The sequence below is a fragment of the Sphaerodactylus townsendi genome, linkage group LG05 (assembly GCF_021028975.2).
Source record: "Sphaerodactylus townsendi isolate TG3544 linkage group LG05, MPM_Stown_v2.3, whole genome shotgun sequence".
In the NCBI taxonomy this organism is placed as follows: Eukaryota; Metazoa; Chordata; class Lepidosauria; order Squamata; family Sphaerodactylidae; genus Sphaerodactylus; species Sphaerodactylus townsendi.
In genome coordinates, this window is record NC_059429.1 from 60222824 (window position 1) to 60239228 (window position 16405).

At 39.2% G+C, this 16405-nt stretch overlaps 1 protein-coding gene across 5 annotated transcripts in view; it reads right to left on the reverse strand.

The window, feature by feature from the left end:
- The window catches only part of EFCAB7 (EF-hand calcium binding domain 7), a 41337-nt gene that overhangs the window by 11535 nt on the left and 13397 nt on the right, over positions 1 to 16405 (reverse strand). For 4 of the 5 annotated variants that reach the window (XR_007244503.1, XM_048496382.1, XM_048496380.1 and 1 more), the window contains 4 exons: positions 12688 to 12899; positions 10096 to 10182; positions 4642 to 4831; positions 2977 to 3101 (listed from right to left, as the gene is read on the reverse strand). Coding sequence is in view for 4 of the 5 variants with exons in the window: in XM_048496382.1 (XP_048352339.1) it covers positions 2977 to 3101; positions 4642 to 4831; positions 10096 to 10182; positions 12688 to 12899 (614 nt within the window). In the remaining variant the exon portion in view is untranslated. Of the gene's footprint in view, positions 1 to 2976; positions 3102 to 4641; positions 4832 to 10095; positions 10183 to 12687; positions 12900 to 15686; positions 15823 to 16405 lie in introns of all 5 variants that reach the window. The other variant, XM_048496383.1, reaches the window with a different exon arrangement.

Genomic DNA, 16405 nt, shown 5'->3' on the forward strand with positions numbered 1-16405 from the left:
CTTGTTAACTATATTGAGACGGCAAGATCTGACTAGAAATATCCCATTTTACAATAAACTAATCTACATTATATCTGTCTTCAGCACCTAAAATATAATGAATCTTTCATATGATACAAGAAATTACTACAGGCTGGAGAAATCTGATAACATCTCAAGTAGTATAAAGAATAATTTTGCAGTCAAAACATTGTTCACACTGTGTAGAACCCATTTAATTCTCCAAGATCCAAACTCCAGCCTGTTATGCTTCTAGAAGGCATAAGGTGGTGCTGCAGTCTCTGAAATCAGTGATGGGCTGGGGAAGTCTCCCATCTTTTCTGTTGGTGCTTGTATATCGTACTGTTCTCTATAATGTGTGTCACATGGGATACACACAAGGTCACACTAATAAACTACACATTTACCAAAACTTTAACATTAAGCAAAGAAAGGACATTAGAGAAATGGGCACAGTTTCAGCTTAGGGCAGAATCCATTTGGCATCCCCCTCAGTCATTTTGTATGACATTCTTCATGTAAGTTCCATTGAAGTGAATAGGAATTGCAATACAACAGTGATTACTTCACCATGGAAGGCTTCTTTTCAGCTGAAGATTATTACAGAAATGAGTGTATAGAAAAATATAATTTCTCGATGCCTTTACATATTTGTAACAACAAATTCCTCCATGTATTGCTTCATTCAGTCTATTTGCAACATACTGCAATATGGAGGACTGCAGGTTCTGTTGCTTGCTCTTTTATATACTAATGACTAAACTCTGTTTCTAGAACACCTTTTGGTAGTTTTCAGATGTATGCTTATACAATTTATCACACACAGGCACAGTTCATATATCAGAATAACTGGAAGAGTTACTATGTACTTAGCAGTATAATCCTATTTAGCATGAACAAGGCATGTGCTTCTCTATACCTAATTGCATAATCCTAACCAGAGCTTCATTCTTCTACATCCACTTCTAAGTCCATAGTCTTAGAAGTGTGTAACTCTGCTTAGTATTGCATGTAATAGCACTATATATCAAGTATTCTTATGTAGTAGTTTGTAGGTGCATGATAACCTTTCCAAATTGCCATGGAGGTCTCTAATCTGAAACACATTGCCTCATTTTATTACAAATTGCCTTTTTATCTCATATTACAAGAGACAGTGAAAAGTACGCACATGATTGTACATAGACTCTTGTTATTCATCACATGGGACAACAGGGAAGGAAACTCACTTTCCCACCAGAATCTCCCCATTGGTTACAAAACCATTGTTTATAATTTACAAGAAAGGGGAAATCATACAAGGAGGAAGCAGTGTCTGAGGGCTGGATAGAATAGCTATAGTGCTAAAAAGTTAGAAAACCTTCTGATGTTCCAAACAAGGAAGTGTTTTGTTTTGGAAATTCAAATTACTGAAACATAGGCTCTCATTGGAGATCATTCTTATTCCATTGGATAAATATCTCCACCTCCAAAAAACTGTATGTAACAGACATTTAAATTCCTACAGACTCCTAGAGCTTGCAAAGTCAATTCAATTTATCTATAGTTCCCCATATCACTCTGATCTATATCAAAGTTATCTTTCATTAAAAGAGAATTTGCCTTTGACTGTTTACAGCTTTAAGCACAGCAGCCTTATCCCCAAGTTTACAGTACTGAATGCTAGTTACAGTGTGATTACAAAGCTCAGTGACAGTACTAATCGGTTACTGATGTATGAGTCCTAACCAAAGACAAATTTTAATTAATTAAAATTGTGGCAATTCTGCACAGAGCACTTTACTAATATTTGAGGCCTTTACTAATTATTTATAGAAGACTAAGTCTTTCTTATGGCTACCAATGTGATCATTTACTAGTCATAATTGCTTTTAAATCTAGTTGTCATTACTACTCTGCTAGGTTGTTGAAATACATTCAGTTACTACTAGTAGAACAATATACGTTTTCTCACACAACATATCATCTTTGAACATGCTGGAATTACAAGCTAAATTGCATAGTGGTACCGATACCTAAACACACAGGAAAAAAAAACCCTTGGAGACATTGTTTTTAAATTTTAATATAGAACAAATGTCACTGTCTAGTAATGTTAAAGATATAAAGGACTTCAGAGTTCAATAACAAATACAGAGTTGTTATTTGAAACAAAAATGTAACTCCAGAGAACAATCAGTTCAGTCTTCTAGCTGCAGTTATATTATGTGGTCATAACCATTTTTTCCTCTTGCACAAAGGTCTCAAGGTGCACGTTTTTAATGTATCTTAGCAGTTTCCATTTAATGTTTTATATTTCTCTAGCTATTATTTTCTGTTGAAAGAAAACTAGTAAAGGTTGAATCAGGAAAGGGAAAACAAAGGAAAAAGATCAATATTAACACTCTACAAATATTGACTTAGCAAAGTGACCTTGTTGTCTTTCTCCCACAGGAATGGATATTGAATGAACAACTTATTTAAAAGAAATTACTTGTAAAACTTATTAGTCTTTTGCTAAGTCAATATTTTCAGGCTACAGTGTATATTTACCAATTAAAGTCTTCTTATCGAAGTAGGTATGAAGATATTTATTTCCAATTACCTTCCTTATAGAGGTTTGTGATACATAATCTTTCAGGCTACTTAAGCATTTAAAGTACTAATAAATTATTCAATTTTGCATTTTTCAAACAGTCATTAACAATTTTATCCAAGAGCGCTTTCCTTTATGGAAAAATATGCAATGTTTGAGTAAACCTTCACACCTGAAAAATGATCTTAAGTAACAGGATGTCAGCAAAACCAACATTATATACAAATGTTTATTATAATATTTCCAGAAATCTCTGTATACTACACTGCAACCCTTGACAAGCAGTTAATAAAACATAAACTATAAAAGGGAGATAAATTGTTTTCTATTTAAAATGCATTGTGTGTACTTGAAAGCAAGGAGCACAAGTTACATCAAATGAACAAACAAACAACACGTACCTGTACTGTATTTGCTTCAATGAGCTTGGATTTTTTGTTGCTGCTGGCACCCATACTGATAGTGGATGTCACAGAGATTTTGCAACTTCTAATTAAGGAAGGCTGCAAAGAAGACTTGCAGTAACCTACAACACACGTTTTATGTGCTCTAGTTAGTGTCAGTTTATTAATATTTCATATTAGTTTATGCATATTTATTAGTTTATTCATGTTTACGTTCATAAACAGTACAAAGAGAAGACTAAACACCCTTCAGATCACTGGTTATTCAAATATGTAAAAGAACTGGGGCAGAAAATAGATCTGTTTCTGCAAATCGGGCAGGTTGGAAGCTACTCTAGTTTGTACTAAACCTGCCGGGTCCACATGTAATGAACCTTTGGCCTGCAGTTGCTAAGTAGCATTTGCACCCAAAAATCAGAGAACCCGTCCAACCTAAAAAATTTCAAACAGCAAAGAATCTATGTCAGCCCAAAGCAGTGTTATCGGATACATGCTAAATTATATTAAAATGAAGGATCCTTGCTTCAAACATTTTCCTGGATTCTGCCGCAAATTTTATAACCAGGCACCATTTCAGTTCTTGTCACATTCCTGGCTAATTTTTAAGGGGTGCAAATTGTGCAGATGGTATCATGATAACTATGATGTTAGACAATGATTATATAAATCTTTAAGAGATTTTAAAAATTGAGAGGATTAGAATAAAACTGACACCACAGGAACAGCAAGCAATTCATCCATTACATCTCTGACATGACTTGTTCCAGTTTTTCAGATAAAATGAAGCAACCATTCACCCAATAGGAGCAAGGTTTCTGTTCAGACATTCAAATACAACGTAGTGAAGGATGTATCTTCTGATACTGCTATGTTTTTTTAAAATACAAGACTGATTTTTTTACATTTTGAAGAACTTTAATGGAAAGTGATTTATCTAGGGCTGCATTCACATGACTCAAGAAATGATCTGTATAGCCTTTTCAAGATAAACTATTCTGGCCTTTTTAAACTCCTCTTAATCTCTGACAGCCAAAAGATAATCTACGCTACTTTAATACTCTTTCTTTAATACTTTTCCAGTGCCATAACTAAAAATTTTTAAAGCAACCAAAACGATCTACAATTACATACTCCCACATTGTATTAGCTCATCTTAGCTGGAATTATACTACTGAAGTAGCTGCGCAGTACTGACCATGCAAACAGCAGCCACTATCTAGCCAAATTTCAATCATTTTCTTTGATTTCACTGCATGTCAAGCACACATTTAAATCTGTTTCTTTGAGATCAATAAGATTTAAAAATGCTTTACATTGGATGCAGCATGACCAAACATATATTTGGCTCAGGATAGACAGACTGGTGATATGCTATACTACATGCTCACCCATCTCTTTTGCAATTGGGTAGGGTCATGCATAAAGCCATTGTTATCAATATGCAAAGTTTAGATGAGGAATACAGACAAATGCATTTGGAGACAGGGCCCTGGAAATACTAAAGAGAAATTTCTAGCACAGTAGAAGTTAAAAAAAATCTTCACTAAAATAGATGGGCACACATTTCAAGAAGGAAAAAACTTTTGTATCCAAAGCATTATGGTGTGGAGTTGGGAATCAGAAAACTCAGGAAATAGAACCTCCTTGCTGAAAAATAAATACCTCCTTTTAGCGTTGGCGTTGGTTTTGTTTTTCTTGCAGTTTTTGGTTTTGAATCTGGTAATTTTGCCATTTCCGAAAAGGAATCAATTTGATTTCCAAACTGCTGGCACTTCAGTTTACTATCAACTTCCAGTTTCTGTACTGCATTCTTCAGACACTGTTCGCAGGTTGTCATATACAATTTACAAAACTGTAAACAATAAAAAACCCCTGTAGGTTTCTCATGTATTTTGGAAGAAAAATAAATAAATGCAGTTCTAAGCAAAGAAAAGTTCAATAGGTAAAGAACATATCCATGGAAAAGCAATCCTTATTTTATTTTCATAAATCACATTGACCACTCTCAAGTGGAACTACAATTCACAGAACTGAGAAATTTTAAAAGATGAAACAACCAAAGATATATTGTTTAACACGCACATTTGCAGGCATAGTTGTTTTTTATGTCTGATTTCAATTGAGTGTTATTATTTTTTATTAATCTAGTTGGAAATCTTTAATGTCAGTATAATCATAATAAGGTTGGGTGAAAACTGGAATAAAGTAAAACTGATCATCTGTTTTAATTCAAGCACAATATTATGCCTCAGGCAGTTATACTCAGAAAAATAGTGGGCCAACCAACCAAATAGTGGGCCAATAGTTCAACCAACTTTTATCTCTGGTGCAAAAGAAAAGCAGGATCTTCTTTGATCCCAAAAAAGGATATTTTGGGGATCATGGGACTTGCCTGAACAAAAACCATGTGGGACAGGAGAGAAATCAGCCAAGACTGACCGCAAAAGCTGCCTAGATCCAACCCAGTTTCCTGACACCTAACTGACTGTGCAGTCATAAGTGGAATTAGGCCCTTCTAAGATTTCAAGGGGCTTAGAAGGAGTTTTCCCTGGTAGGCTTAGAGGCAGTGGTCCGCCCGCTCCTAAAAAGACCGCAATTAGATCCAGGAGATCTGGCCAATAACCCCCCAGTTTCAAATTTACCATTCGTGGGCAAGGTAATTGAGCGAGTGGTGGCGGATCAGCTCCAGCGGTTCCTGGATGATGCAAACGTATTGGATCCCTTCCATTCTGGTTTCTGCGCTGGATATGAGACCGAGACAGTGTTGGCTGCTGTTGTGGACAACCTCCGGCTACACTTGGACAGAGGCGGTTTGGCGCTGCTGGTGTTGTTAGATCTCACCGCAGCATTCGACGTAGCAGATCATGACCTTCTGGTCCACCACATCACTGGTATTTATTTATTTATTTATATTTATTTATGGGTTTTTTATACCGCTCTACCCCCGAAGGGCTCTGAGCGGTGTACAACATAGTTTCCTCTACACAGTGCACAATAACCCATATAATACCCATTAAAATTAGATTAAAACCCAGCGATAAAAATTAATAAATAAAGATGACGTCCCGCAATAACCCCAATTAAAACCCTCCCAGAGGGGGGAAGCAAACAAAAGTGGTCCCATAGATGATCATGGGAGCTCCAAAATGGAAAGATGAAAAGGGGGGGCACTCTCAGCGACTGGACACTCCAAAAGCCCGGCGGAACAACTCAGTCTTACAGGCCCTGCGGAACTCACCAAGGTCCCGCAGGGCCCGGACAGCTGGAGGAAGAGTGTTCCACCAGGCAGGGGCCAGGGCTGAAAAGGTCCTGGCCCGGGTGGAGGCCAGTCGCATCATTGAGGGGCCAGGAACCACCAGCAAATTGGCCTCTGCCGAACGCAGAGGCCGAGTAGGGACATATGGGGTAATGAGGTCCCGAAGGTACGAGGGGTACAGGGTTCAGCCCTGGGCTGGCTGACCTCATTCCTCCGAGACCGGGGACAGCAGGTAGCGTCGGGGGTGAGATCTCCAAATGGCGCACCATTGTGTGTGAGGTGCTGCAAGGAGCGATACTCTCTCCGATGCTTTTTAACATCTACATGCACCCCCTGGCAAGTCTGGTTCGGTGTTTTGGGCTGCGGTGTCACCAATATGCGGATGACACCCAGCTTCTGTTCACAATGGAAGGGTTCTGATGCCACCTGAAATCTAAGTAATTCATGCAATTTATGGTTCCTTAATTAGTGGGGATTGATTGTTTTTAGCTGATTTTAAATGTTAGATATATGATTGTTGGACACCGCTCTGAAGGGCAGTACACTAAATAAATAAATAATTTTTTAAAAAAACATGACTGCATAAGACTGCACTGCACTGCCATTACATTAAAAATTGTAAGGAACAAGCTTAAGCATTGAGACTGCGCACTCTACCATTCTCATGGCTATTTATTATTTGTAGTGTCACTGAACTTGATCTTACAAATTCATATCATGGCTTAATGGGATGCTGCTTGTTTGGGGATAGTATTTTGGACTAGTCTTTGTGAGATTCTACCCCAATGATCTACATTAATGTTATCCGTAAATATTAACATACTAAATGTCATGAATATATGGACTGTGGTATTGCTTAGCCTTCCATATTTACACACTAATGAACAGACCTCAAGATAATAATTTTTGCTTTATCAGAGCCTGACTAAAAAGTAATGTTCAAGGTGGAATGCATTCAAGATGGAGTGGCGCTGTATGTGTACAGAGGGTTTGATTGTCAGGAAATATGGGAGAAGGCAGGTGAAAGCCCAGTATCTGGGTGAGAATAAAGGGAAGAAGCACAAACAAGGTTGTGGTTGGAGTCAGCTACAGACTGCCTGACCAGGGCGAGGAGGTAGATGCTGCCCTCTTTGAGCAGCTTATCCAACCAACATGACCTTCTGATTATGGATGACTTCAAGTCTACGATTGGGGACAGCAACAATATTGCATCATAGCTGGCCTCCCTTTTCTTCCCTCCCTTCTTATTTCCCCCTTCCCTTCCCTTCCCTTTCTTTTCCCTTCTTTTTTCTTTTTCTCCTCTTTCTCCCCTCTCCTTTTAATTAATTCCTCTAAGTTTAGTGAGGGATTAACTTTATGGCACCTTTGTAATATACTGTTGTAAATTTTAATCTGGTAAATTGTAATCCGCTCTGAGCCCATTAAGGGGAAGGTTGGCCTAGAAATGATAAATAAATAAAAATTCCATGTGTGTTGCAAGACAAACTGTGCTAAATGCAACTTCCTGACCTGCCTGGCTGACAACTTCCTTCTTCAAATAACGGAGGAAGCTACAGGAGGCTCTGCCATACTCGACTTAATATTAACCAACAGGCAAGAGTTGGCAGATGTGGTGAAAGTGGTGAACACCTTAGGAGGAAGTGCCCATGGAATTTCTCTTGCTGTGGGGGACCAAGAAAGTTCACAGCCAAACGAGTATGTTACATTTTAGTAGGACACACTTTAATGAACCCAGAGATTTGATGAGAGCCATTTCAAGGGCAAAACTGCTGGAAGGGAAAGGAGCAAATGAAGGATGGGCTTTCCTAAAACAAGAGCTTTTGCAAGTTCACACCATTGCTATTCCAACAAGATGGAAACATGGTAGGGGATCCAAAAAGTAAATGGGGATTAACAGAGAACTCTATGATGGGCTAAAGAAGAAAAAGGAAATGTTCACGAAATGGAGGCACTGTAGGTTAGCCATCAGAGAGGTCACAGGTCAAAGTGAGATGAGGCTGGCCAGAGAAGCTTGATACAATAAGAAAAGCTTCCACATCTAATTAAAGAAGACAACAAAGATAAATTTAAGAAAATCTGGTCTCCTTTTCTGGACTATATGTCAAAACTACTACAAGTTAAAGTTAATTAAATCAATTAAAACAGAATTGATGGAATCAGAAAGTTAATATTTTAGACTGAAGAATTGATTAGTAATTTACCTCCCTGTTTTACCTTTGTTCTTCTCTTTATTCTTTTTTGTAAGTAACTTTGTTTTAATTTTAATAGGTTTAATAAACGCTGTCATTATTTAGAAGATGTAGAAGGATTTTATAGATGAGAAAGAAGGAAGCTGCCGTCTTTCCTTTTTGAATATGGATGTAAGAAATGATGTATTGTGCGGGGTGGGTGGGTTAAACTCTTGAATTTTGAAAGTGGAATTTTGTAATTTTGATTTTAATGATAAAATTTAATAAAAATGAATTTAAACAGAAAAGCTTCTTCAGATTTGTGAGAAAGATACACAATGTAAAAGAAGTGTCAGCGCCAATGGCTTCTCTTCTCTCTCTTCCCTTGAGTCACCTAGCATTTATCCTACCCCAAGGGTTCCTCTGTTAATGATAGCTTCTCTTCTCTATCCCTCACGTCACCTGGCAGCTGTTTATCAGGCTACGAGGAGCAGCGAAAAATGGCTTTTTAGCTTAGTGCTTTTAGGCGATGGAAGGAGGCCTGAATTGAGCAAGATAGCAGCAGCAAACTTGCAGCAGCGAGCAACTGGAAATTGAAGGACAACTTGGTCATCCAGAGAAGTTAGCACAGATTTGTCCCCAACAGGTCCTATCAGACAAACCTTGTTTGGTCCTTTGTTTGAGTGATGAGTTCACTGGATTAAGGGAATGCCATCGATGTAGTTTATTTTCACTTCAATACAGTTGTTCCCATGATGTTCTGATGAGCAAACTGAAGGACTGTGGACTGGGTCTAGGATAGTTAGGTAGACAGAGAACTAGCCAGAGAACTGCACCCAAAGAGTGACTGTCAGTGGCATTTCATCTGATTGGAAGAAGGCATGCAGTGAATGCCACAGGGCTCTGTTCTGGGCCCAACACTTTTCAATATTTTTAAAAAATAAATGGTCTGGATTAGGGAGTGAGGGACTAATTAGTTTTGCAGGTGACACCAAACTGGAAGGAGCAGCAAACAGAAAGAGATATAATTCAACAAGATCTGAACACACATCTGAACAAGATGCAATTCAAGAAGGATAAGTGCAGTCTTCTACATCTGGGGTGCATCGACAGAGGCATAACATCCATCTCAAGCTGCCACAGTTCCACTGTACACCACATTGTTTGGGCCACATCTGGAACACTCTGTGCAATTTCTGGGGGCCTCACTTCAAAAAAGTTGCGGACAGAATGGAGCAGGGGCAGAGGATGATCAGGGGTCTAGAGACTAAGCCCTAAGAGGAAAGACTGAGGAACTTGGGAATGTTCAGTCTGCAAAAGAATATGTTGAGGGGGGACATCGTTACACTCTTTAATTATTTGAAAGGCTGTCACTTAGAGGAGGGCATATGACATTTTAAACTGCCCTTTGTGTAAGGATTAGTCAGAGTTTACCAATGAACTTTGACACCATAGAACTGGATCCATTGTATTAGGCCTTTAAGAACCAAATTATTCTTACTCATTTTGTCTTGCCACTTGACTCCTGAAAAACACAAGCATTGGGACTCTTTCATCTGCTTCACAGATAAACCATCTACTGAAAAACATCAGTAATGGGTCTCTATCAATCCATCTAAGCAAATCGAAACCATGTATTTGTGACTGACTAGGCCAATATCAAGGAAAACACTGTCATCTTGTATATTGTACCTTGTAATAGTAAAACTTGCCATCACTGTTCACTTCAATCAACTTGGTGATCGCATTAACTTCATCAAGAGTCATTTTTTCACCTTTCTGCAAAACAATGCCAGTTTTAGTTGATGATAATGGAAGTGCATCATATTATTTAATTACACAGGGGAAAAAGAATTACTAATCATTCTGATTCTGGCTCCTGGGTCCACATCACAGGGTAGAGAGAGAGAAAAAGCAGCAGCATTGGAAAGAAGGTAGCATGAGGAAAAGGATCAGTTTTAGAGGGGAAGATTCCATCCTCATAGATCCACCTTGAGTATTTAATTTATTAGTATTATTTACAGAATTTATATTAGCCTTTCTGCCCTTGCAAGGACCACCAAGGCAGCTAACAATTTTAAACATACATGATAAAATTACATTATAAAACCAACCCCCTCCCAAGCATATATCATTAAAGCAATATAAAAAGAGTTTAAAAACAGCAATAAAGTCAACTACTTTGGTTATTTCTTCATTCCAGAGGTCAACCAGGGTATCAACCATAACAGGAAAATCTCCAGAGCCATCAGAAACTCATTCAGATCATCTGGCTTGGGGGTGGGGGGAGGGCGCAGAATATCTTAATAGATTCCCCAACCCCTACAGAGTCTTGGGCTATTTACATACTAATGATTCTCCCCTCCCCCCCGCCCCCCCATTTGTGTTCTGAAGCTCCCCCCTATTCCCGCAGAATCTGGGATCAATTACTCATTCCCCAGTGTTTTTCCAATATCTGTGGCAGGTTTTAATTAGTCTCTGAAGAAGATTCGGTTTTTGATACCTTTGGATTCTGCCTACCCTGTGACTTTTTAAAAATTGACATGCAGTTGAACCAATGCATCAGCATGGCACTGAAACAACACTCTCATGTTGGTTGTAGGCATATGTGCACAGAGATCTGAGTCCATCTTGAGTCAGTTCTTTCTTTGAAAAAGGAGATTTTGGTATCAAATCTTCTAGGTTCCACTGCCTATGTTTTCTGTGATATCCTCCCCATCTTGACAGGCACCCTGCTGGCTTCTTCCCTTTACAAAGCCAGGATATAGCTCTGCAAACAGGGGGTGGTACCTATCCCCCTCCCCCCTGCAAAGCCAGGATCCACCTTTACAAACAGGGGGGCAGGGGTAGTTGTGGTGTGCCTATGGAGATGGGGAGAACTCTCCCATCTTGACAGACACACTGCTGGCTCCCTTCCCCTTTTTCAAAGCCAGGACCACTCTTGCAAACAAGGAAGGGGGAGTGTGCTTGTGGAGATGGAGAGAAAAGAGAAAAGAGCATACAAATGGCCACAGAAGGTTCAGACTCAAGATTTTGCTATTTTGTGATTGTACGTATGCTCGTTGTTTGGATGCAATGGTAACAGCAACCAAATAAGGAAGGCTGGGAGGGAGCCAGCAGCAGAATGGGTGGAAAGTGGGTGAAGAAATGGAGGAATGTACCACTCTGCAGGAGGGGAAAAGATGGGAAGGAGGGGAACAAAGGCAGCCATGGCACAGTTGTTCAAGTTTGAATTCTCAGCAAATTAGAAAAAAAGGTTGGAGCTTGCCTGGAATCGGGAAAATTTCATTCATCAGAAGTGCAACTGCACTGTGACAGTTGTGTAACTGAAAAACAAACTTGGATAATGTAGCAAATCTGTTGCATAACTTAAAAATAATGTAGCAAATCTGTTGCATAACTTAAAATCTTCCCTAAAGTAAAGGTGGGCTTGCCTCGACAAGAAGCCCTGTGCATAAATGGCCTTGGTATCCCTGTAAGTCTAAACGCAAGCAGGTAGTGATGTGTTCATGATAAAGGAACCATCATCAATTCATCTACCATCAGATCATATTCTTCCTGCCCAGAAGAAAATACCAGATCAAGAGTATACCAGAACAATGTGAAGATTCAGCTATTATCTGAGACAAGCCCATGGTTGTCATGGAAGCCATGAACTGCACCTGACAAGACAACCTCAGCATGAATGTTGATGTCCCCCAGGATAACCAGCCTAGGGGTCCTCAACACCACCTCTGAGACCAGATCTGTCAGCTCAGACAGGGATTCAGTATTGGTTATCTTTATACTGTCTCTCAATCCCAGCATTAGGTACACAGCCTTAACATGGGTAGTATCTTGGATGAGATATCATACTAGGGAGACTACAGCAACACTGCATCCCCACTCACCAGGCTTATGCCGATGTATTACCAAATGTCTTCGAGGGCACAATTTAGAGACGTTAATCTCTCCCCCTCCTTAGTCCAGTCTCAGTGATACATGTCAGCTCAGCCCAGGTTAGCCACAGGAAAAATAGCAGCCATCCAGGATTAAATCCTGGATGGCTGCTATTTTTCCTGTGGCTAACCTGGCGTTTTTAATAGCCTGGTGGTTGACATGGTTACCAACATAACTTTGGTTATCAGTCTATATGAATTGCTTTGAATTTCTAACACAAATATGAGAATGTTAAACAATCTTGACTGAGCATGATTATTACTAGAGTCACAATGTACTGTGAAATTTAAAGACCTTAGCAAATTATGCTAATTCCAATTTCTAATTATCCATTAAGACACTTACTGTGGTAAGAATGTTATGAAGTTCACTATGTGAGATATAGCCATCATTATTTGCATCCATCTTTGCAAAGGCTTTGAGTAGCTCTGTTTCCTGAACAGGGGGTTCTTTTTTCAAGATGTAACAAAAATCATCAAAATTCAATGAGGTGGTTTGGAGTGTCCAGTATTTATCAGCTGTCTGCCAAGACGGATTTCTACCTGCTTGTTGAAGTACTGCACAATAAAATATTCGCAGTTACTGACATTGACAGAATGCACAGATATCTATACGGTTTTCTCAAAACAGTATTTAATTATATAATTAACATAAATTCCTATTTCAGGTTGGGGAAAAAACTCTTTGTCTCTGCAGTGAGATAACTAAAAATTCATCAGTCTTACACCAAGAGCATTTAACAGCAAATACTATGTAATGAGTCCTGAGCTAGCAGACTTTGATGCAAAAATCTATGTTCTATTAAACTCCCAAGAGCCTTTGCTTTCTCAGGATCTAGATGAGATTCTGGACACACCACACATACTGTAAACAGAGTTCCATCATGTTTTAAAATTACTAAACAATAGTCACGTATACCCTGATTGGAACTAAGGCCATAGGGTACAGGTAGGATTTTAAAAACTCTTTTGCTCAAACTGTTTTTCCTAGTATCTAATCAGTATATTTTTCCAACTGGGGCAAACAGCTTCAGTTTGAATTGTGAAAATGGCACAGATGGAAAGAATTAAATATCTAATCTCCACGGTCAGTCCCTGGACATTGAGAACTCTGATGTAGAGCCTAAAGACACTGTGGAGCCGGAGCTGGCTCCTCGTGAGGAGATGCAGGCAGCAGAGTCAACTCCAAACCTTTCCCTGCAAGCCAATGCAGAGCCTGATTCCCTACAGCTGGGAGAGCCATCAGGAATATCAGAAGAACTGAGTAAAGAGCCAGCTGCACAAAGGAGTCCAAGGCAGAGGCTACATTACAGAGTAAGAGGAAAAGTGCTCACATTGTTGCCAAGCATGGCAGAAGGCTTTGAAAATGGACGCATCTGTATGTGAGGAGGATTGAGTCCTTGCAGGACTCCAGCCTCATTAGCCAAGACCCCCCATATAAACCCTGGCTCCACCTGGGTGTAATGAATGTACTTCCTGGTAAGTTCCATGTGCCTGGTCTTCCTCTGACCTCCAGGTCTTAGCCTGGCTACCTGATCTCCTGCCTGTGCCTTTACTCTGGACTACTTTGACCATGCCTTTGCCTGCTCCCTGCCTAGACTCTGGCTATATCCCAGCTAGCACCTGCTGGCAGTCCTCATGCCTTAGTTCCAAACCGAATCACTGCTCCCCTCAGCTACTATTTATCAATAAAAACTGTTCCAGGGATTGATTTATGGATCTTGCACTAACATTTCTAGTCTGAACAGGAAATCTGGAATTCTGCTTGTGAAGTCTAATTCTTGTATTCTGCCTGAATTTGCTATCAGCTCTGCCCTATACATCTCAGTCCAAATTCATAATCTTACACCAGATTAATATCTTAGTACTCAGATATTCCAACAGAATCAATTACTGATCCTAAAGTGTCAGAAAGTGGGTTTTTATGCCCTCTCATCTCTAGCAAATGTTCCTTCTGGACAGTGTGGAACAACATAGACCAAAGAACGTGAAAAAGTTTTTGTAGCCCGAGATTACAGCTATTTATATTTCAAACTCAACTATGGAAAAAAGGTCACAATATCCAGAAAGCGCTCTCTGGCATGTGCAAAGGCTTCGTACTTGTTTTCCTAGAATAGCTGTCCTACTGCTGAAGCACAAACTACTTTTTAAACTCTGTTTCAGGTTCTAAAAATGGCTTGCCAGAAGGTTTCTGTTCAAATAATTAAAGCTAAAAGCCCTGATGGGAATGTGAATCTAGTTGCACAGGTGCCTGGATTGTGGAAATTGCCTGTAAGATACTTTGTTGCTGTAAGAGTAGGGCAGGCATCCTGGCATCCTTCTTGAATAGGGTATTCATTTTCTTAAAGAGAAAAAAAACCCTGTCTCAAAATATATTGCAGAATTCTCCCATTTGATGTATTATTTACACTTACTGGGAAATAAATACTTGCTGGGAATGCCAAATATTCTCTTCAGACTACTTTTAAAAGAGGTTCCTTTACCTTAACCTTTAAATGTTCCTTTTTAAAGAGAAGAATTCTGCTAAGTGCCTACAGAGACATATTAGCCTAGGACATTGTATTACATATTAGGGTATAAAGGACCAGGTTGTAGGTTACAAAGCAGAATTTGTGTTATTAATCAAACATCCTAAAAGTAATGACGCACTAGTGATTTGTATTTTTTTCCCTAGAACTAAACTGTAAGCTTTGACATGGGGTTGGACTAAAAAGAAAAAAACCTTCTTCCAAAAAATCACATACACTTTGAAGAGTACTGGGTCCTTGAAGTTGTCCTTCCTAAGCTCACTATGAAAAGTACATGGCCAAACATTTGCCATGAGCCTGTGCCATATAGACACAGATGAAAAAATAGCACATATAAGACAGATATCTGTTCACACAAGTTGCTTTTAAAATCCAGATTAGCTGATGTCAACACAGATTTTTAAAAGTGCTGGATACTGTAAAGAATTACATATTATGTACAGTCAGATGAGTCATTGTTGACATTAGTGGCATTAAACAAATGATGAATAACAACATAAACAGCTAAGAAACTATCATGTAATGCATTGTTTTCAACTGTTAAAACTCGATCCCTCTCGGCACCCCCAGCACACCATCAGTTATGTGTTCCACAGATGAACATGTGATACTCTGTGTATAATGTCACAGGAATCCTGAAGCCATGCAGAGAGAAATAGTGAACAAAGCAGCAACTCTGTCTGAATTCCTTCCTTCTCTGATCGAGCTGGAATGGTGTGGCAGAAAAATGTATGTATTTCATTGTTAGCCACCTTGAGCCCAACTGGTTGGAAAATAGTGCAGTAAAAATCAATCAAATAAATAAAGGTATATTCACCTCCCAGTGTAGATCTGTGAGGATACTTTGTCTAAAGGCAAGAAGGAACCACTTGCCTCTGGAGCTGACCTTTCCTGGAGATTTGTGTTGCCCCCTTTCACTGCTTCCTGTACCTCCTACCATGGGAGAAGGCTCCCTTACAGATAGAGGAAAATTGGTAATATCCAAGAATATGCCCAACTGTAATCATGCTTAAATTTTAAACAAAATTTGCAACACTTTGCTTAATATTAAAAACGAAGCTGTGATTGTAAAGACAATAATCAAATTAAGGAAAGTCGTATGAACTTTGCTTTTTTGCTGCTGTTTTTAGGGGGCTGTCTATAAGGGACACTGTATCGTTAAGGAGCAAGAAGCTGACAAGAAGACAGGAGAGTCACATCCTGGAAGAAGGAGTGTAGATCAGTTGGGGGACAGACCACACTTTGCAATGGCAAAGAGATTTTTCCTTATTGCATCTACATGCAGCAAGGGGATACAACCAATTTCTGGTGCATGTATCTGTACAGTGCTAAATGTGAAAAATGTTCACTCAGATTATTTTTTTAACATGTACAATTTATTTTGTATACAATCCTGCTATTAAAAGCTGTATACTTCAAGTTGCAGCCTTACTGTATCTCCTCCAGGAAGACTGATGCAGCATGTTTGTTCATTTGGCCACTGCATAGAGTTCCTGTTTATCCCAAGAAAAATCTGCATACCAAGGGGCAGGAGGA